The 23504-nt window shown below is 43.0% G+C and overlaps 1 protein-coding gene across 1 annotated transcript in view; it reads right to left on the bottom strand.

Moving 5' to 3' along the window:
- LIFR (LIF receptor subunit alpha) overlaps positions 1-22623 on the bottom strand; it is a 74300-nt gene extending 51677 nt beyond the window's left edge. The window contains exons 1-2 of the mRNA XM_087443214.1: positions 22347-22623; positions 59-219 (exon numbers count right to left, since the gene is read on the bottom strand). Coding sequence (XP_087299340.1) covers positions 59-200 — 142 coding nt within the window. The 5' untranslated portion in view covers positions 201-219; positions 22347-22623. The remainder of the gene's footprint in view (positions 1-58; positions 220-22346) is intronic.
- Between the last annotated feature and the right edge of the window lie 881 nt (positions 22624-23504).

Below are 23504 nucleotides of genomic sequence, written 5' to 3' on the forward strand. Positions count from 1 at the left end.
TCATAATCAAAATGGTAATGACACTGAAATCAATTCATTATGACTCTGATGGACTTACCCTTTTTCTGGCTATTTACTTGATTCATTAAATATATAAGAATAAATGTTAACAAGAGCCACTGGAAATTTGAAGTCATCCTCATTCTTTTACTGGCCACCATCCACGATGGTCGTCTCAAACATAAGGTCAAGTCCATCATCCATGCAATGCAGTCAGTCCTAGATGTGGAGAAGAATTTCAAATGGTGTTCAAACTGCTCCAAAGACACGTCTTATACTATGCACGCCAACACTGAAAACGGTACTGACAAATAGTGAGATATACTGTACATTAATAACTTTGGAGACACTAGACTCAAGCTGCCCTAGCTTTAGGAGACATGAACAATCAGACACAGCTGTTGCTTCAGGGATCCATTATAGGGTCAATTTTCAAGCGATAGGCTTCAAGTTCAAGATTATAACTGAGGACATGTTTATCAACTCTCCACTCCAATACTATCAGAGTACAGAAGAGCAGTGCATAAAACTGAAGTTTTGACAATTTTAAGTGATACATGGAATAACATTTTTAATTTTAATTAGTACATATTAACTTTCATAGTCACTTATTTAGGACAATAATGGTTTTCTTTTCCATTTATACTGTGATATAAAGTTTCTATTTCATATAAATTCAAACAGTTTAAGAAAAAATTATGGTAAATAATAATACAGAGAGTTTGCAGATGTGACAAAAATACTGACAATGAGACACAAATAACTAAAGTGTACAAACACTACAACAACCGTAATGGGAAAGGGACCATTGGTGGACAAGAGATTTCAACACATTTCTGTCGAAAACTGAAAGCATGCATATGAGTACTGACCGAATCTGGGGGCGGGGGGAGGCGGTGGGGGGGGAGGCTGCAACAGAGGAAGGTGTTGTTCAGCCTAAGAGCTCTCGAGACACTTGTCAGGGAACGCTTAGAGACGACCTACCAAGGGCCAGGTCCTCATCCAGGCACTGGAGGTGCAACACTGAGCCAGACGAAGGCCCAGCCCTCAGGGAGTTTAGACTGCAGTTCAGAGAGACAAAGACACAAGTAAATAAGAAATTTAAAATCCTGATAAGCGCTTTAAAAACTGGAATAAGTCAATGTATGTGAGTGTGTGAGTGAGTGAAGTCTGTACTCGAGCTGAAACCTGAATGATGAGAAGACTGCCATGACAAGATCAGGGGAAAGAACAGCGAGAGCAAATGCAAAGACCCTGAGACAAGACAAGCTGATTAGGAAGAGGGCCGAAAGGCGGGGGCGAGTCAGAGAGGCGGGCTGGTCAGGCCATGGAGAGCCTCGTGGTCCTTGGAAGGGTATGGCGTTTAACGGAGTTGAGATGAGAAGCCACTGGCGTGTTTTAATCAGGGGAGATCATGATCCGATTTACACTTTGGGAAGACTTCATTAGCTGCCACATGGAGGACAGACTCTAAGAGCGGAGGTGGAGAGACGCAGTCACATTCTGGATCTGTTCTAGAATGGAGGGTCTCACCAACACATTACAGGCAGGACAGTGTGGTGTTTAAACACACAGACAGGGTGTGAATCCCAGCTCTGCCACTTATTGTGTGACCTTAACCTCTCGGTGCCTCAGTTTCTTCATTGTAAAGTGGGGATGATAACTGTATTCTCTTCATAAATTTGTTGTGAAGATTAAATAAGTAAATACATGTAAAGCACTTGGAATAGTGCCAAGCACACAGTGATGCTGTAAGTGTATTTTGTGTATTGTGTGGGATACAGGAAGAAGAGAGAATTTCAGGATAAACAGGATCACCAATAAGAAAAATAAAAACTACTCCCAGAGGAAATAGGGGTAATGTGGGAAAGGGGAAAACTAAAAATCAAACAGAAAAGCACCTCTAAATAGTATTCTCAGAGCAGACATGGCACAGCCATAAACACAAGAAGAGGGCACAATGAAAAAATGAGAAATAAAAATAGCTCTTAAAAGTTAAATATATTGCCTGGTATTAAAAATTTTAAAAAGACAGATCAAACATTAAGCAATGTTTCAGAAAAAAACGAAGGACAAAAATAGACAATGTGAGAAGAGACATGAGAAACAGGGACTTGATGAAGGAAAGGAGATACAACATCTAAATAACTGGAGCCCAGAAAGATAATTCCAAAACCATTCTTCTTAGCAAAAGCAAATGGCAAGATCTCTTCTTGGCTATTGTTGAGTACTGTCAAAAACCCAGAAAATGAATCCCGAATACATTAAATAGTTTTATCCATAAGGCACAAGCACATACTGCAAAGCGTTCAATTATTTCCTAGATGAATAACCTCCTAGTCAATGCCAGTGTCATCGAGCTTACTTATTAGAATGAAAATGTATTTATGGAATGTCTAAAACGCCAACTGCTAAAAGTTACAGAATTACATAGTGTGTACAGGAATAACTGAACAAAGAAGATGAAACAGACCAAACCATGACTAAAATAATCACAAACCGTATTTACTGACTGGCTAAACATTATCTTGAAGTGAGACAGTTCCTCAGTACAAGTTGACATTTGTTCTAGAAAAGAGATGTGTGTCCCATGAAGTGGCAAGATGGGAATGGAGGCAGCCAGGGACGAGCTCCGGACCAGGTGGTGAGGACTCAGACTCTCATCCTGGCTCCATCACTAATCAGTGGTGTGAGTGAAGGCAAATCACTTAATCCCTCCCAGCTTCAGCCTCAAGCACAGCAGCGAGGCCGGCTTTACTCAGGGTCCCTGTGCGAAACTCCCCAGAGCTAAGCTGTAGCGCTCCACTCCGCTGGCAGGCAACAAGCCAGCAGACACTCGAGCACAAGGTCAGCGCCAGCAACAGCCGCCGAGCAAGGACGCCGTCGAGGAGGTCAGCGCGGGTCGGGGGGCGTGTTGGGGGTGCTCAGGAACAGGAGCATCAACCACAGTCTGGCCAACACCTGCTTAACCGAAAACAGGCAGGGTGATAAAGAAAGCTTTCTTCCATCGTCACATTTACTTGGAAAAGCCTGAGCGAGTCATTTAGGCCATGTAATGTTATACTTGTAATAGATCTGACTTCTCTACCAAGCAAAACCTTCAAACAGACTTATCTGAAGCCGGAGCAACATGAAGGGAGCCTTCCAATGTAATCGCAATAAAAAAGGACACTTGAAACTTGTCTCTGCTCCCTTCTGATAGAAACAATGTCAGAATTTCCTTTTTCCCACCCATGCCTCATTCCCTAGAGGAGAACACATTTTTAGAGAATTTCAGGAGCTAATTTTCAAAATTAGGCTAGCTGTCTCGACGCAGCAGCACAGTGCAAATGGGAATGCCTGGAGGGGAACAGGTAACAGACTCCCCAGGAGCAGGTGGATCCGGAGCTCGCCCGCCTCGTCTAAAGGTGGCAGCAAGGGGCCTCCTTTTGCCAGATTTTCTGATTTTTCAAGCCAAGGTAGATATCTGGGATTTTATATGAAATACCCAAATTTGTAAATGTAAGCAACTAATTCATAATTTTTAAACATTCTAAAGGCCAAGCTATGCCTTCAGACTGTGTGCTGCCCAAGGGCACCCAGTTTGTATCCTACGCAATATAATTACGTTAAAGGATTAAAAAATGTCAATTAATCCCTCGGTTTAAGAAACTTGGTCAAGCAGAATCAATTTATAAAACTATTGAAAAAAGAAAAAATCTGGTTTTTGCTTGTTTGTTTTTGTTTCTTTACAGGTACCCTGACCTCAGTCCTAGGACGTTACAAAGCTCAGGCCCTCCTGCAGAGCTCCCGCCTGTCAACAATGTGTCCCCTCTTGTGACAATGGAGCACCCATACATGCACTCTGGTTTGCTTTCTCCTCAGCTTAGAGCATTCTGGTTCCAGTCCACATGAAGTTTTGGACCTGTCTGCTGAGACTACTTAGAAAAAAAGAGTTGAGAAGAGAAAAGTAAATGTAAAGGCAGAGGAGGACCAGAAGCTGTAGTCCTGACACATTCTGTTCAGTCTGTTTATGGTTGTTTTTTTCTTTGCGGGGGGTGGAAGGGGAGATGGGGGGTAGAGAGAGAGACACGGAAGGTGACAGAGGATGAGTCAGCGCGTCCTGCCGGCAGGCCTCTACCCTCACTGGCTCTAGGGCCACCCAGCCATGTGCTGAGGAAGGGGCTTGAGAAATACCTGCTCCATCAGGGAGAGGTGAATTAAGGCAACACAAAGCATCTTTTATTTCGAGAATCTATCTTTTTGTCATCATGATGAGCTAACTCCCTTGTCATTAATTCACAAAAGGAACTGAACACTGGAGGGAGAAAAGCCGCTTCACTACAAGAAAGCAAAATAAATGCGTAAGTAGGCCACAGAATCTACAGGAGAGGAGATGCTGGGACGTTTACCACACACAAGGGAAACGGCATGGAAAGTAAACAGTATCTATACTGCTGATTCATATTCTTCTTAGTGCCCCTCTCTTTACTGTTTTCTATTAGGGAACACAAAAAAAATTGCTTAAAAACTTTGACTAGCAACTATTTTCCTAATTCCATTGCCCACCTCCATCTCCCCTCACACACAAGATCTTAAGTTTCTCCAGCATTACCCTTTGAAGAAGGCTTTTCAGGAACATAAACTTCACAGTGAGGTTTATCAAAGTGTATTATTCAAGTGAAGTGTGAGGGATTTAAGCAAAATGAGAGCCACGCGTATGAAAAACACAAACCTGGCTGGTTTGGGAAGGCCGACTGAGACTGCACTGTGGGGGAGACAGTAAAGGTTTCAAGGAAGAGGGAAGCTTGAAGGATGTGGTGTTTCAGGGAGATAATTAAGAGACGATTCCAACAATAAAGACGTACACAGAATTATCGATATATATACTCAACTGCAAAAATCTAGTTCTCAAGCAGCCCACACCAAGTACCCACTACAATAATTAAAAACATTTACACCAAGGTACATCACTGAGACTACTGTATAAAAGAAGATCTTAAAAGCTTCCAGGGAGAGGGGTCACACAAGGGCTCAGGAATGAGAACAGCATGGGACAGTGCATGAAGCCAAGACTCTGTGACCTGACTTGGCAGCTGAGCCTGACAAACCCCCACTGCCACACAGGGACGGTGACAGCACTAACTCCAGAGCGGGCTCTGGGTGGACAGGAGACACTGGGTGTGTGGTCAACAAACATTCAGTGGGTGGGGGGAGAGGAAGACATCAGACTTCTTAGCATAGAAAGCTAAAGAGAACATCTTCCAAAATCTGAGTGAAAATTATTTTCACACTTGAATTCTATACTCAGCCAAACCACTAATTAAGTGAGAGGATAAAATACACTTTATAAAGATATGCCAGAACTCAGAAGACATACCTTCCAAGCACGCATTCTTTGGAGGCCACTACAGGATGTGATTCATCAAAAAAAATGAGGTAGAAAACAAAAAAAATGAGAAAAATGATTCATGAAACTGGAGTTTTAACCCAGGAAAGAAGCCCTGGGCCCTCCCTTCCAACGGATACTGTTTTCCAAGCTGCCAGACCTCTTCATGACTCCTCATATTTGCAAACATTTCTCCTTCTGCCTGGAATTCCCTCAGTACTCCTTTCTGCCACCCTCCTCAATTTGCCTGGGAAACTCCTGCTGGGGGTCGGAAGAGCTCCTCATAACCTTTGCCATACCCTCTGGGATTCCACAGGCTATCCCCTCCTCCTGCTTCCACGACACTTTAATTACATCTCTATTACAGGGGTTGCACAAACTAGACCCATGGGCCAAATTTGATCCACTTCTGCTTTTGTAAATAAAGTTTTACTAGAACACAGCCATGCCCATGTCTTTATGTATTGCCCGTAGCTGCTTTTACATTACAGAATTAGGATGGAGTAGCTTCCACAGAGATGCATGGGCAGCAAAGTCTAAAATATTTACTACCTGGCCCCTTACAGAAACTTCGCTGACTCCTGCTTGCTTGCGTCACTTTCCAATTTTGTAATTCCCCCAACAGACTGTAAGCTCCTTGAGAGGAAATGGGCGTCTCTCAGTTCACTGTAAGCCCCCAGAGTCCAAGCTCAGTGCCTGGCCCTGAGCAGACGCTCAGAACTCTACACTGGCTAATGGATGAATGGATACCAAGACACAAATGAATACACCTGCACACAGTACTGCTCTGATGGTTAGGCTTCATGCTAACCCAAGTACTGCCAACACTGGGAACATAATTTACAGCTGTAGTTCCCAAACCGGGTGCCCCAAGGCACAGAAGCAAATGAACTGGGGTGTCAGAGAATATTTTAAATCTTCAAAGGAAACAAGCGACATCTGTCCAACACTGTCAGAAGCTTTAGCTCAAGGCAGTTCAGTTTCAACACTAGGTCATGTTACATTCCCTTCAATGACGTCATAGCTTTGTGAAGTGGGAGGGAAGGGTTGTTGAATGCTGTGATAAAACACAAGTACCACCCAAAACTCAATGTAGAAATGCAAATGAAGGTGGCAGTGTCCAATCTGTTTCTAAGGTTTGAGAATCTATGCAGTACCCAAGAGGTGCACACGAGGTTTTTTAAGAAGAAAATAAAAATATTATTGGGGCCGGCCCAGTGGCGCAAGCGGTTAAGTGTACGTGCTCCGCTGTGGCGGCCTGAGGTTCGAAGGTTCAGATCCCAGGCGCGCACCGACGCACCACTTGCTGAGCCATGCTGTGGCGGCGTCCCATATAAAGTAGAGGAAGATGGGCATGGAAGTTAGCTCAGGGCCAATCTTCCTCAGCAAAAAGAGGAGGATTGGCATTGGATGTTAGCTCAGGGCTGATCTTCCTCACACACACACAAAAATATATTATTTTTCCTTTAAATTGATATGCATTACTTTTTCCCACCGCTACTAAAGTGTCAGGTCATAAATACTTATGAAGTTGTTTGGACCTAACCACTTCATAAAAAGAACTGTTAGGTATTTCTTTTGACCAGGGGGCACTGTAAACACATTAATGAAACACTAATGACACTATGAACAAAGAAAGCTTGGGAATTAAATTAGAGGACAGCTCAACTGCTTAGGGATTCTATGATCATACTTTAATCTGCATTCTGCATGCAAGAGAATAATACTGAAATTTAACTTTGGCTATGTTATAAGAATATATCTTTGTGGATACTGCAGGATATTGTTTCCCCAAAAGAAATGCAATTATTTCTTGGTCTGTGATTCAAATAGAACAATCTTGTCAATTTTTTAATTTTTCTGCATTTCCTGGGAATTTTTTATACAGTGTCATCCACACTTTTTGTTTTTCAGGATTCTTACACTCCTCTGTCAGTTTTGGTAATCTTCATTCCAGTAAGGACTTCCCTGTTCATTCAAGAGTCTGTTCATTGTCAACTTCAGCATGTCAAAACAAATTTGAGTACATAACTCTGGTGCTTCAAATCCTTCAAAGGCTCCCAATGCTCCAACAGCAAGCTCCTGTTCAGCCTGGTAGACAAAGCCCTTCAAGTGGCCACCAACTGTTCCACTCGACTCCACAACGGGGCTAACTCCCTCAGCTCCCCAAGTGCTCCACACACTCCTGGTGGTGTCAAGGCCCCCCATCAAACCACTGCCTATGGAAAGCCCCTTGCAATGTTCTCCACACTCCAATTCTTCCTGTCCTTCAGAACTCACTGGAAGCTCTACAATGCTGAAGAGTGGTATCTGTACACTCATCTCTCACCTCAGCTGGGCTGTAAGAGTGAGTGGCATGCAACAGCCTTCGATATATGTTAATAAACTTCTATCAAACAAATGAACTTATTTCTTCCTTCTATTACAAGGGGAAACACTCTATTATTATAGTAAAGAAACAACCTGAAGAACATTCTTGTTCAAAAATATCCAAGATCTCTTTAATATGCAAGAAAGCATGTTAAGAGCTTACCTGCAAAAAGAATTGGAAACAGCTCCATTTCCCAACTTGTTTCCCACACTCTCACCAAGATAAGGATTATCTTATCTTTTTTATAAATTTTAATCTCTTCCAACTGTTAGGCCATAAACGGCATTTCCTTGATTACGTATTCAAAACACCTTTTCATATGTTTATTGGTAATTTGCAATGCCTTATTTATAAAGTCCTTATTCTACTTTTTTCCTGTTTTTCTAATTAGGCATTAAGCTCTTCCTCACTGCTTGATAAGAAAGGAATATCTAAGATGCATATTAACTCTGCTACATACATTGCAAATGTATTTCCCAGTTTGCTTTCTTACTTTCCAGTGAGGTTTTTGTTTGACTTTCATTAAGTCAGATTTCTCAATTTTGTCCATATGACCATGAACTTCTAGATTATATAAACTGTCACCTATATTGTCTTCAAGTATATTTAAGACTTTTAACATTTTAAATTTTGATCCATAAGAAATTAGTTTTGGTGTATAGTAGGAGTCTGGGACCCAACTTTTCCTTCCCTTCCCAAAGGTTACCACTTATCCCAACACCATTCATTAAATAATCCACTCCTTCCCCCACTGATTTGAGATGCCATTAAGATTTCAGTTCTCAATTTCCTTGGTGGGACTACCTCAGCCCACTGCTCTTTCGCCTCACATTCCCTCACTGAACAGCATTACCTGTTCTCGAGGCTTTAACCAGCACTCATAACCAACAACTTCCAAATCTGTATTTCCAGAATTGGCCTCTTCCCAGTTACAGATTAACCATCTACTGGACAATTTCTTGCTTATCTACACAAATCCACTCCAATGAGGTCCTCCAAGAATGACAAAATATGTTGATGCTACATATCCACTTACGTATTTCACAGATTCCTCAAAAACTCCACATGTACATAATTAAACTCACTTTCCCTTCCAAACTTGCTCTCTGTGCCCCAGTCTCTCCTGGGTCACCCAAATGGGAGTCACCCTTGACTCCTTCTTCCTCACCCTTCCACCTACCCACCAGTTTTACCTCTAAAACATGCCTGGACTCTTGCCCCATCCTCTACCCCTATTTCCATTTCCACTGCTCCACACCAGCATCTCCATCAATCACTACTTAATTCATCTCATGGCCTCTGGCAAGGGCCTCACACAATCCATCTTCCACAGTGACTACCTGCCTGGCTTTGAACAGCATCTCCTTCTCTGACCCTCATCATTCCTACAAGCTCCAGGCCAAATGTCAGGAGGCTGTCCCACCAATTGCTCAGACTGTAGGTGCAAACTCAAATTCAAACTTCCACTCCACAACCTGCCCCCACTCCTCTCCTCCCTGTCTTTGGGGCATCTCTGCCTTTTGGCTTTCTCAGAGAAAACGACATCCAGATACTGGTGCTCTCTTAATGTTCCCGCTGCACTTTGTTTAATTTCCACTTTGGGTATTTATCACATCATACAACGTATTATAGCGATTAGTCTTTCCCTTCCTGTCGCCCTCTTTTCCCATTAATTATAAGCTTCCTAAGAGGAGAGATTTATCTTTGTAACACTCTTGCATCTAAGAGGGCTTTATGTGCACTATCTATTCAAGATTTATTTAGAGAACTGAACAAATCCACCCAAAAGGCATCTTTGGTGAGGACTTAAAATATTTTGATGACACCCAATTGTTTCTTTACATTCGGAAGAGTGAGCTGAATGGTAGGCTTTTGAATGTACCTGTTTGCTATAGAAAAATTTATGGATAGGTTTATATTGCTGGAGGCTTTTTTTTTTTTTAAATACATGGAGTAAAACTATCCTTAAAGCCCTTTCTAAATTCTAAGAGGGAAAAAAATATTAATTATGTAATAGTTTTGTGTAGTTGAAATGCTAGTTTTAGCTAAGTCTACCATGATAATATAGAATTCGTAAATATTATTTTTCAGGTATCATGCATTATTTATGTATTGGTTATTATGGGCAGGTACTGTTTTAAGTTCTTTAAATGCAATATTGGATTTAATCCCATAACAACCCTATGAGGTCAGTATCATTATTCTCCCTTTTTTATAACAAGGAAAATGAGGCAGAGGGAGGTTTTTGACACTTGCCTGAGGTCACACAGCTAGCCATGGGCAGAACTTGGATTTGAATCCAGGTCTGACCATAAATCTCATCTTTAGACCATTACACTAAAGAGAAAAATGTGAAGCGGAAACTCACTGAACCAGAGGCAAGAGTCCTGGGCTCTGGTCCCTATCCCACCACTGACTAGGTGGCAGGTATGTGACTCAGACAACTCCCCCAACATCTCTAAAATCACACAACAATGACCAGGGGTCTCCTTCCCCTACTTTAAATGTCGTAAGAAATTTACAGTTGTTTTACTCTTAGGACACCTTGCTTGTTACCTCACCATGAATTAGGAGATCCAGCACGTGATCGGGAATGCTGCCCCGGTCCCCCTCACCTACCTACTTGAATGCCATTCTTGGGGACATCACATCATGAAAAAGGCCAGACAGTCAATGTTCAGGGAACTAAAGAGTGAACAGCTGCCACCTTACTGTTCTCCTTCCAGCTTTAAGTACACTTTTAACTGGTTAGCTCTTAACTCAGCAGGTGCAAGCTCAAACGGACTCCGAGGGCCAGCCAGACGAAGTGAGCGAAGGTGGCCACGGGAAAAGCAACATGGAGTAGGGGGCTGTGGCGGGCAGCCTCTAGCTAGCTCCTTACTTCTACGTTGCCACCACGCAGGAGCCTGTGTCCAGCATAGTCACAGACCTTCAAGGTTTTCAAAAAGGGCCATAAATGCGGGGTTTGGGGTTTTTTAAAATGTGGAATCTCCTTATTTTTAAATGCTTGCAACTAATTCCAATTTTTAAAAAAACACGATGTGGGCCAAACAAAACACATCTGCAGGCCAAATACAGTTCTTAGGGCGCCAGTTAACAACCTGTTTCAAAATGTATTGGCATTAAAAAATTCCTGTCGTGCTGCTGAAATAATCTTAAAATATAAACTGCTTGAAGACTTACATTTCAGTGCACAGATATTGACCAAAATATTCTTAACATTCTTTGGGGTCGGAATCTGAAAGTTCTCCTCTCCAAAAGAATTCAAATGGTCCTTTTTTTTCCCTTTATGGTATTATTTAATCCCAGATCTCAAAATCCTAAGCATCATTTTAGAATACAAGTGGTTCTCAAAACAAAAAAAAAGAACTAAAATAATCTTCAGCTTCCAACCATGGTCTACAACATCGTCTAAGCATGTGGAAGGACAGTACTTACATTTACACGTAACCTTATACTACATGTAACCTTACATTTACTCGAGTCTTCTACATACAGGTAGAAAAGAGAAAGAAACATACAACGGAACCTGAAATAATTGGCATTGGGAAAACTACTTCGGAAAGGGACGTTCTGTCAATAAAGCAGTCTACGAACTAGAGACCTGTCAGCTTGACACGGATCCTTGATAGGATCACAGAACGTATTAGGAAGGGATCCTAGACCAATGTACTTCAGCGGCACCTTACCCTCTAACTTCACGAACCTGCGGAACTGGGAAAGCAAGTGTCAGAAACAGCTCCGAGGTACCCAGGTTTGAATAACACCTTCTCTAATGCCTGAAAGACGTTTACGAGCACGATGAAGAGATACAGGTTGTATAAAAAAGAGTGAAGGGGGTTCTTTTACCACGTGATCAACGTTACTCAAAGGGGGCTAATTAATAGATGATGTCAACCTGGACAAAGATTATGACAGATGTGACAGAGTTCTGTCTTTCTTGACATTTTCATTAACGAATTGGATGAAGATACAGGAATCACATTCATCAAATCTGTGGGTGAAAAAAATGGACAAAGTAGAAAATATATTGGATGTAATAATGAGGATTCTAATAAATTAATCGAATAAACCAATCCACTAAGATAAATTTAGCACTGATAATTTCAGGGTCCAAAATAAAACGATTTAGCTAACAATAACACACAGAAAATGAACAAATACAGGCTGGAGGAGATGTGATTTAGCGGTAACATGGGAAAAGACACAGACGTCTACTTAGTGAAATGGGCCAATAACGTAAAGTAACTGCCAAAATAATAATGAGAGGGACAACACTTTTGTCTCACTTCATCACAATGTCTAAAATCCTGTCCTTCGGTGGTATTAAAACTGGAGGATTCATTTTTAGCCTGAAAAATCAGTAAGTAGATAATCCAACATTAAGGTATTATTAACATGCAACATAAGCTATTATTGTTGTCTTTGTTACTGCCCAAATTATTATAAATTCTTGCTTCAATATAAATCTTACTCTAAGTATTCTCATCCCATCTTTCCATAGGTGCAACCTACTCTGTATGTTTTTGCCCAGCTTTACTGAGGTATAATTGATAAATAAAACTGTATATATTTAAAGTGAACAACATGATGATTTGATATACATATACACTGTGAAATGATTTCCACAACCAAGTTAATTAATACATCTATCACCTCACCTTCTTTTTTGTCTGTGGTGAAAACACTTAAGATCTACACTCACAGCAACTTTCAGGTATACAAGACAGTGTTATTAACTACAGTCACCATGTCTACATTAGTCCCCAGGACTTACTCATCTCGTAACTGAAACTTTGTACCCTTTCACCAACCTCTTTAGGTCGAGTGGCTACTTCATCCCGCTGGACTTCACCTACTCCCTATTATGTAATACCACCCACATTTAGGGACCCCTGAACGTTTACCAACTTAAGGGTAAAGCATCAAACAGAGCTGTGTTGGAGAACTTTAAACACACTGAATGTTTTTTTACTACTTATGTTTAATCAGAAGATTTAAAACAATGGTATGGGGGCCTGAGCATGAGAGGAGCTTGTATCACTACCACTGCATGTGTCACTGCCTCAGCATCATTAGGAAAATAAAGACAAACTTCTGGGGCCGGGCCTGGCTGGGGCCTCTTCCCCTCAGCCTGCACCACTGCTATTCTCCTCGCCGGGCTGTGAATTTCCAAGCCCTCCACGGCACAACCTGAAATGTCAGTCTCACATGCCTGAAATTTTCCACGGCTCTCCCTGGCCTTCCAGAAAAGGTGCCGACATCAGCATGGCCTGAGGTGCTTTGCTGTTTCATGACGCCTAACTGCCCCGTCCCACCTCTGCCCACTGCTCCACACTGCCCCTGTGCTCGAGTCCCACCAAAGGTGCCAGGCTCTGTCATCCTCTGTGTCACTGCACACACTGTACGCTCTACCTGGAATGTCCTTCCCACTCCACTCTTCCTTGTCCATTTAACAAACACCAACTCGTCCTTCAAAACTCAGCTCACATCACTCCAGATCCAACCTTCCCCAGTGTCCTTCCTCACTGGTCCCCAAAACTGAGACAAATTTCAGTTGCCATTTACCATCTAGATTATCACCGTTGTCTATGTTATAGCAGGATTAAGAAGGAAGCTAAATACTTCTCATTGTCTCTGTCAAAAGCATAAAGACAAAAGGCAGATCAGACCCACTCAGCAATGGACATGACCTCCAATGTCCCTGTAAGCATCTGAGGTTTTGATACCAGCAGTACAGCCCATGGAACGCATAAGGATAGCAATCACAGCTCTGACTATCTGTAAGTGAGCTGAAAAGTTCCAAAACAGAGTCACCTGTAATTTTACTGAAGTTGGCATGTGAGAAAGGGCAAGCTGGTTAAATTCTACATCCAGCCAACAGCCTAAGGTCTGCATGTCAACACAGCTTGGTTGCTCCCTATCTGCCAATACATACTCAGTACCGCTTACTAAGAGAGAGAGTTTCTTCGTGAAGAGTGACCTCCCCACAAACCAAAAAAATAAAGCTAACTGCTGATTCCAGGCGGGGCAGAGAGAGTAAAGTAGGCCATGGAAAGCAATGGCGTAGATGGAAAAAATGTGAGACGAAGAAAGAATAAAATGTTGACTTTGCTGGTGGCTCTGACCTGTGACGTGACTTAACCTTCTACGTGTTCTACGCAGGAACAAGAAAAAACAATTTGTGAAACCATCTTCTTTTACTAGGCTGCATGAGGGAAATAAAATGGAAGGTCAGTATTATCATGAAGGTTTCTAGACATCCTTCCTAACTAACGAGAGTATACTTCATATCAAAATAGTCACAACTGTTGCCAACTTAAAAACAAAACTGTCCCTACGTAAGGAACAAATTACAAAATTAATGTAGTTTTATATACTGTGAAATAGAAACATGACTTTAAACTGCATGCAACATTGCCCTCGTCCTCAGTAAGACCACGTGCTGGAATTTCTCAAATGTGATCTCCAGGAATTCCATTCATCCTCAATTTATTAGTAGGGACTCACCTCAATAATTTTATAAAAGAAAACGGCATAGCCCTCACAGAAGATATATAGTAACAATTTTAAGACTATTAGCCTAGGATATTCTCACACATGTATAACATGAGTCATCACTAAATCATCAGAGAAACTGAAGAGTAACATCACAACCAAGTTTCTTTTAGAATTGCAGGAGAGGAAATGAGGCCTACTTGACTACCAACGGTGCTGACACCATATACTGTGAGTGCACCTCCCAGCCTTGAATTGTTCTGGTCACTTCCCATGTCATTCCCAAGTGATGGGGCCATGTCTGGCCTGGGCACTGCTGCGTATCTGATGCCTACCCATTGGCAAAAAAAGGTCCTTACTAGCTACTGAAGCAATGAATCACATTTCATTCTAACTCTATAAAAAGAAAGAAGAATGGACCCTGACCTTCAAGAACTTATCATACATGACTATTGAAGACAACAGAAGGAAAAAATGCCTTCAATAGAAAATAAAATTTCTTGGCAATAGAAAGCATTTCAGTTTTAAAGTAAACAAAAACTCAACAAAATATTTCCCAGTGACCAGAAGCAATGAAATATTTTGTCAGTATGTCCTGAAATGCAGTTGGATATAAGTTACAAAACAAAATTATTCTGCTTAGAAATTCTGTATTAATAAGAATACAACATCGGTCTTAATCATCACATCAGATTGGTGAGGTCAAGGTAACATTTATCAAACACTACCTGCAGGCACTATGAGCTGGATATGATTATTCCCATTTTACAGATAAGGGAACAGACACAGAACTTGCCCAAGATCACACAACCAGTAAATGGGAAAGGGGGTCTCATCTTATTCCCTTACTATATAACATCCTTTATATGTTGGAAATCAGGAAAATAAAAAGAATAATAGTCACTCATAATTTCAACACACAAAGATAATCTCACCCAACATTTGATGTATAATCTTCCTGGCATTTTCCCACATAAAAGGCAGAAAATTGAACGTACACATGCACACACACTCTCTCACACTCACCCTCCAAAAACAACCAGAAAAACTTAGATCAACTTACACATACTGTTTTGCAATCTGCTTTTTCAGTCTACACATTTTGAGTATCTTTCCACATCAATAAATACTCCTCTACCTCACTGCTAATGAAGAAAGGGTTTTCCATTACATGTATATGCCACAATTTATGTAACCAATCTCCCTATTATTGAGCATCTAAGTTGTTTCTAGTTCACATCCATCATAAACAAAGCTACAAAAATCATCTTTGCAAATTAGAGGTTGTTTTTTTCCCTGTGTGCTTTTATGTACAGGTCACCAGAATCCAGAGATGAAGTTTCCCCAAACTTCAGAAAGCACCCCCCTCTCGATTTTGAGACACTCCATTAAGCAGACTTCCCACCCCGTTTAGAGTCACTGTGGGGGCAGAAAGCTCCTGACAGGGATATAGCGTCCAGAGGCACTGTGTAGGAGAGAACCACCACTATAGGTTGTTCTCTGTGCACACACTTTATTTTTTTCCCTTAGTTTAAATTCCTAGTGGTGGAAATGCCTGACTAAGGGACATGGCACATTTTTGAGGTTTTTGATGAGTAATACAAAATTGCCCTCCTGGAAAGTTATAACAATTGAAATACCCACCAGCAGCATTGGAAAGTGACAATTCCCAAAACGCTCTGGTTGGCTAGATTTGTTTTTAAACAATCAAATCCCTATATGGCCCTAAGTTTTAAAAATAGTGAAACTATTGATAAAACATATCTAGCAAAACATCAAACAATTCAGACAACAAATGCTAGATTTGAAAGCATATATGTTTTCAAATGCAAAATATAAAACTTTAATGAGGGGCCGGCGCAGTGGTGCGAGCGGTTAAGTGCATGCGCTTCGCTGCGGCGGCCCGGGGTTTGCTGGTTCGGATCCCAGGAGCGCACCAACGCACCGCTTGGCAAGGCATGCTGTGGCTGCGTCCCATATAAAGTGGAGGCAGATGGGCACGGATGTTAGCCCAGGGCCAGTCGTCCTCAGCAAAAAAAGAGGAGCAGTGGCAGATGTTAGCACAGGGCTAATCTCCTCGCCAAAAAAACAAAAAAAAACTTTAATGATATCAGATCCCAGCAGACTGAACTTAAGAGAATAACTATTGGAAAATCTAGTGAAACCGGGTTCAGAAAGGTGCCAAGCTAGTAAGTGGAACACTGCATCTTCACTTGCCCATCTGGCTAATACCAGACTTCATAGTTTGGACTTGAATAGCAACATGCTCTATTTTTAACAAGAAACTCTTGAAATTCTATATTCTTTCAAATTTTATAAATACTATCCTATAACTAATGTGGCAATTTGAAGTTCTCAAAATCCTTTTAGGTATTCATTTATCCAACAGACATCTGAATGCCTACTCTGGGCTGGGCACTGTTCTATGTTGAGGACACAGTGGTGAAACCCACCAAGTTCCTGCCTTTGAGGAGCTGCTGTTCCAGGGGGAGCTCAGAACCCTGCATGGCCACAATGCCAGTCTGGAACTACTGGATTATAACACCTCTGGGTCTTGGTTTCTTTATCAGTAAACTTAAGCAGTTGACCAGATAATCTGAGGTCTCTTTTGGCTCTCAAATTCTACACTTTCTTTGGTTTTATTTGAATGTTTAAGTTCCCACTACTCATAACAGCTTTCCATTTTAAGTTCTATATAGTTCTTCCATGAAATCAGAACCAGGCACTCCAAAATAAATAATTTTACATCTACAGTAAAACTTTGGTGATCCAGGTATCTTCAAGGAATAAACACAGGATAAGAAGATTCATGTTCCCAACTTTGTTTCTTTGAAGAGGCTTCTGAAATGTTCTTGCCTCCTTCACTTTTGTACTGCATTATAAATACTAAGGCATGAAATGTGTAACAGGACCTCACTGGTGTGGTGGAGGGTCTCCAAGCCTGCAGACAGGAATGGCTGTCCCCTCAGCTTTAAGGTGGCATGCTGGACCCTCAGGGGCTGCAGCACTGAAGTCCTGCTGGTGCATTCTCACTTCTCTCTCGCTGACCCTCACCCCCAACTCAACAGACACACACAATTCTGTGTACAGAATGTCTACAACTCCCTGCCTCACTAGCATTTCTAATATTAGAAATGGGAAGCACTACTTCTGCCGCCACTTGTTATTTTCCACCAGATGTTCCTGCCACCACCGTTTCAATTGTCCTGGGATCCAGGGTCTCCTTGGAGAAGCCTGCTTCTGAGAACAGTTAGAGGAAGGCATAGCAAGGGGCCTCAGCATCCCAAGGCCCCCTCTAGGGAAGAGCCACACAAACACTTTCAGGAAGTAATATCGCCTCCTTGTGGTCTTTCAGAATACTGCCACTTAATAATACAGAAACTTATTCTCAACTATAGGCACATATAATGATTCCAAGTCTTCCTCTCTATCTGCCCTACAAACCAGAAGAATGGACAACAGTCAAGATTTTGTCACCTCTGTGAAAAAGTACATGAAAAATTCACCCACCAGTTTTTCCTCAACTTTCAACATAAAACCATAAAATGCTCAACCTTTGCTCACATGAGCAACATCACCAGCAACAACTGGTAACAAGGGATCTGTTGTAACTGTCGGCAGTGTAAGACAAATTTGGCATTCCTGCATCTCTCTAGTTCACAAAGGAAATGTAAAGGAAGTAGTAAAAGTACTTCAACTCAAACATCCAAGCCTCTAAATTTACCACAACCAGTTACATACAAAACAGATGCATATGTGCTTCTGCCATTTGCCTGAAGAGCTTTCACTGCAATGACAGGGACAAAGGACAAAGGTGACTTTACTTAAGATTCAGGAGTCACAGAATCCACCCTTTACACAGTGTTTGCACAGAGCTTATGAGAGAAAGTTGGAAGATAAAATTATCTTACATGGAAACAACTTACTGGGTTCTGGTATCAACCAATTAGAACAGGAAATTAAAAAATTAAAAACCCTCATTTGCAAGACTGCAAAACTCCTGATGTCCAACAGGAGCCCAAGGTCACAGCCAAGAGAAAGACGACAGATCCTTAGTAGACGTCTATAACAACTGCTTGGCACAAAACGCGTTTTGCAAGCTTTCAATTAATATAAAGCAACATATATTTAGAATGACAGAGAGATTAGAGGTTGGGAAGAGGAAATACCAGTTCCCGATATTCCCTAAAATAGAACATGCACACACTCTTCCTGTGAGAACAGAGTACCTGCATCAAGTACATACGTTTTATTTGCTCATTAGTCTGTCGTCTGCCCAAAGGAACTAAAACGTCCAGAGTACAAATAACGGCATCTTTGAAAATTTTACACTTAAGCAAATGGCTAATGCACTCAAATCAAAGATGAAACTTCTGCCTAATTACTCAGAAATCACTATAATGTCCTGGAAAATTAGGTATGTTTTTAAGGCTTCATACTTTAATTTCATGGAATAGCAATCAAATGCAACTGACTTAAAGCAATAATTTGAGAGGATGTGTATAACAGACTTGGAATGTCAAGGGCCAGAGCCAAGATGGGAAGCTCAGACAAAAGACTCCCGAATCTGGGTATTTTGACCAAAATCAGGCAAGATTATTTTTTAACCTCTCTGATTATTCATTAATTCAACAAATATTCACACCCATTCTGACCAAGGCTGTTCCTGGTGCTGGGGAAGCAAAGAGGAACAGCAGATCCGAGCCTGCCCGCCTGGAGCTTCCAGCAGGTGGAGGAACTCCACCATCAAAGGCCTCTTTTCACTTCTGTCAACATTCCTTGACATATGCAAATACACAGGGCACCAACCCCAGCACCTGCTCTCTCCTGCAGGCCTCACTTCCCCTTTCCCCTCCTCATACACTTCAGCCACACAGGCAGCCCTGTGTTCCTCTGGCCTGGGAGGCTCAGTCCCTCCTCAGGGCCTTTGCACTTGCTGTTCCTTCCACTTGAACCACTCTTCCTCCAGATCTCCCCAAACACAGGCTTCTTCCCATCATTCACAGCTCACATCTCTCCACCAATCTCTCTACCTCAGAGAGGCCTCTAGGGCCACTGATGCTCTCAAACAGCAGCCCCCACCCTGGCCCTCTTTACCGCAGCAACCCTATCTTATTACTTTCCCAGTACTCATCACTATCTGACATTAGCTCCTTTATTGCTTCTCTGCTTTTGCCCATCTCCCCACTACGATGTGAACTCACAGGGGGTCTGTCTGTCGTGGGCACTGCTTTAGTCTTAGTCCCTAGAGAACTGCGTGGAATATAAGATGCTCAACAAATACTTATTTAAGAAGAGCAAATATAAGCAATATTAGCAGTTTTGTACCACAATGATAGGTAGCAAATAATAAAGAAAACACTTTAAATGCTAAAAGATTTGTTTGATCGGTTAAAGAAAAAAAGATCATTATAGCTTACATTAGTCTTAAAAACACTCTCAAAAATAAGCATAATGGAAATCTAAGGCTCAACACTAGCTAACACTAAAATTTTATAACGTATTAGGCTCCATTTCTAGCATTACTTCTACAATTCAGTTTTAAAAGCTCTCTAAGAAGTGAACTTAATTTTTAATCTAAAAGGGCCAAATATTTTCTAAAAGCATACTCCCCCTTAAGAGTTATTAATAGCCTTCTGCCAAACTGTATAATTTGTAACCATATTATAGCAACATTAAAGTATGAGATGCTGGTGATAATCTACAGAAGGCAGGGATTTTAGTGCTTAATGGCACACAAGTTTTATGAAACAAAACTGCTTTCATCTTCAATTTAATCAAAGGTCTGAGCCTTTTCTCCATGTTCAAAAATATTCAAACTCTTAAGAATTTTTCTTACAGATTATTCTGAAAAATTTATATATGTTCTTTTCTTTGTTTTGTTGAAACAAAGAGCTAAGGTGTTGACCAAGGAATACTACTTTTAGTTACTGGTCATCATGGCTCATGCTTCACCACAAAGATACCAAAGATCCTTATGGATTGCTCTGAAATTATATAAAAGCAAAAGGTGTACATTAGAGAGAAGGGGCATTTATTTCCTGGAATGTGATGCAAAGAAGTAAGTTACTACTGCCTTTGGGGCTTTGGGAATAATTGAAACCCACTTAAAAACCTCAAAAATTAATGTTTTCCAATAATTTTATAGCAAAATATTAGAAACAACCTACACATCTCTCAATAAAGATGAGGTTAAATAAATTATGGTTCACCCTTAATGGAGTACTGGGCAGCTGTCGGAGAATGAGACAGCTCTCTTAGGTACTGATATGGAGACTGCCAAGATTTAGTACTCTATGGTCAAGGGCAGGGAGCTGGTGCAGAACAGAGTATACAAAGTGTCCTCGTTTGTGGAAAGACAAACAAAAAGAACACATACAAAATGTTTATATTAGCATAGGCTGTATCTGGAGAGAGATACACAAGGAGCTAGTCACCCTGGTTCCTGGGGAGAACAGGTGCGGGGGGGGGGGGGAGGGAAGAGGTATACTTCCACTCTATGGCTTTTTATATCTATCAAATCTTCTCCAGTGTGCATAGACTGCCTGTCCCACAAATTAATACAATAAATTTTAATATTAGAATCATTTATACTATTATCAACTTATTAGTCAAGGACGACCATCAAGAAGTAAAAGCTTTCAAAAATCACAAAAGTTTATTCCCTTTGATGGTACAGTTCCTGATCCTTATTTCCCAGAAGAGAATCCAAGTCTCCACTAATTAGAGAGGCGCGCTGTGATGTCACCTATTACAAAGCAAATAAGCCTCAATTCAGTTCTTGGAAGGGAAATAGCTGCTAGGTTCACCTTGAAAACATACCTCATCTTTAAATCGAGCTAATGAAACCTCCCAATCAACACAGTTTACACCTGGCTATAAAACAGCAAGTCAACCTAAGAAACAAGTAGGAAGACAGCCTCATGTTTTTAAAAACACTATACTTAGGTTTCCCCTCCTCTGCCAGGCTTAGTTAGACAAGGAACCCTCTGACATTAGTGAAATATGATTTCAGATCTGGACAAAATCATCATTTAACGGGAGGGACAAGCCTTATTTGCACTAAACAAATGCTTTTTCATTTGTGGGGGAAGGGAATTTGCTTTAAATTTAATTTAGGAATCATTTTTGGACCACAGACTAAATGATACTACTAAGACACGTCAATTTTACTCCGAGCAAATTTTTTTTTTTAATTAAAGACAAATCTGAAACTGAAAACGAACAAATCAGAAGGCAAACTTTAAACTGAAACCTTTCTGCTGAAAACCGTATCTTAAAAGAACACATAAAAAGAAATGTAAAAATTTCATTTCCATACAAACGCCACTCAAAAACAGTACACACGTTATGTCAATATTTGACTGCATTAAACACACCCATACAAAAAGGAACACAAAGATACCCAACTGCAAATAAAAGACCTCATATATTTTTGGTAGCTGAAGGTGGGGACCAGAATCACGCTGTTCAAGCCCAAATGTAAATTCACAGCAATTGATGTGCAGAGTTTTCCGTCGGTCAGAACTCAGGATTCCAGCTCTGTCCTTTAAGACAGTACATCAGAAGTGGCATCTTTCATGAAGCCTAACTTTGACTGTCAACACTATAACTTTGTATTTAATTACTTTAGCGCCTTCAGATATAAGTACATAAAAATACAGGTAAATCAAATACACTAGAAATCCAGAAGGGATGAAGAACTAGTTTAATGAAGAGTTGAGGCACGGGGACACGAAATCACTTGTTAATTACATCTCCAAAGGAAAATAAAAATTAAAGCTCCTTCCCATCCCCCAGGTAGCCTCTGGCCTCAGAACTTACCGCCCTACGTTGGGCAGAAGTTCGCGGCCGGGGAGTCGGCGCCCTCCGGGACCGGAGGGTGGCCCAAGGGCGCGCGGAGAGCAGCGCGACCTGGAGCGCTTCCCCCGCCCCCGCCCCCCGCTCACTCATCTCGGACGCTCCCCGACCCCGGGACCACCGCCGGCCGGAGCAGCCCCCCACCCCGCCCGGGCGGCCAGCGCTCGCGGCGGCGCGCCCGCGGGACCCGGCTCCAGGCTCCGCGGCTCCCACTCCCCGCGCGCCGCGCCCCCCGCGCCCGGCACTCACGGGCCGCTCCCGCGCCGCTATCTCGCCATCCCCCGGCCGTCCGCTCGGCCGCCTCGGCCGCCGCCCGGGGGCTGCCCTGAGTCCGCAGTCGCCCGGGGGCTGGAGGCGAGGAGGAGGGGGGCCGGGCACAGCCCGCCGCCTCCGCCGCGCCGTCTCGCCTCCCAGTCCCCGTGCGGGGCTGCTCGAGGCGGCCACCGGCGAGGGCCGGCCCGCTGCCCTCCGCGAGCCCGGGGAGCCGCCGCCGCCGCCAGAGCCGCCCGCAGGCAACGGTAACGGCCACGGCCACGGCCACGGCCGAGACGCTCTAGCCGGGACTGCGGCGCGCGGGGGCGGCGCCTGCACGCCACTCGGCGGGGGGCGCTGCTGCCCCGGCCCCGCCCCGCCCCCAGCCCGGCCCCGCCCCGCCGCCCGCGCCCCGCGCGCCCCGCCGGAAGCCGCCCGCGCGTCCCCGCCGCCGCCCCCGGGCCGGGCCGCGCGCGCCCGACGCTCGCCCGCGGCGCCGCCCCTGGGAGTTGGAGGAGCGCGGCGGCGCGCGGGGCCAAGCGCGGAGGGTGGTGCTTCCGCGGAGAGTCCCGTCCGGAGGCCAGTCTCGGAAGGTCATGGAAGAGTCGGGGAGAGCGCAGCGGCCCAGCCGGGGCAAATCCGCACCGAAGGCCAGCCCAGCGCGGGGCGGCCCTGCGGGAAGGAGAGCGGCTCCCAAAACGCTGTCAATGCGCATCGCACACATTGCATAGAGTAGAGGAGCGTGTGGAGCCGTGTTTTAGTCTCCCCTGTAAATATACACGAAAACCAGCTTCTGCGCGTTCGGGGGGGGTGGGGGGGCGACTGCTTAGATTTTATGAGTTACCTAAAATGCCCCCAAGGCTGGGGCCCTGCGGCTCAGGCCACCTTCCTTCTCCTGCTGCAGAGCTCCCTCAGCTTGAGAGGGCTCGTGAGGGCGTTCTGAGAATATCCTGGAGCCATCCAGTCTTGCCTCCAAGGCGTGGTGGGCTTATTTGTGCCGTGTAGAAACGGATCCCTTAATGGGGTGAGATTTTTCCTCCGTGCATTGTTCCCATTTCCGCAGTTTCACTTGGCCTCGATTTTCTTCCAGGGTAATGCACCAAATGAAATTAGCTGGAGAGCGTTTGATGGCGCAGAATCACGGTTTGAAGATGT

Source organism: Ceratotherium simum, chromosome 18, assembly GCF_057802395.1.
Source record: "Ceratotherium simum simum isolate JZ-2026a chromosome 18, ASM5780239v1, whole genome shotgun sequence".
Lineage (NCBI taxonomy): Eukaryota > Metazoa > Chordata > Mammalia > Perissodactyla > Rhinocerotidae > Ceratotherium > Ceratotherium simum.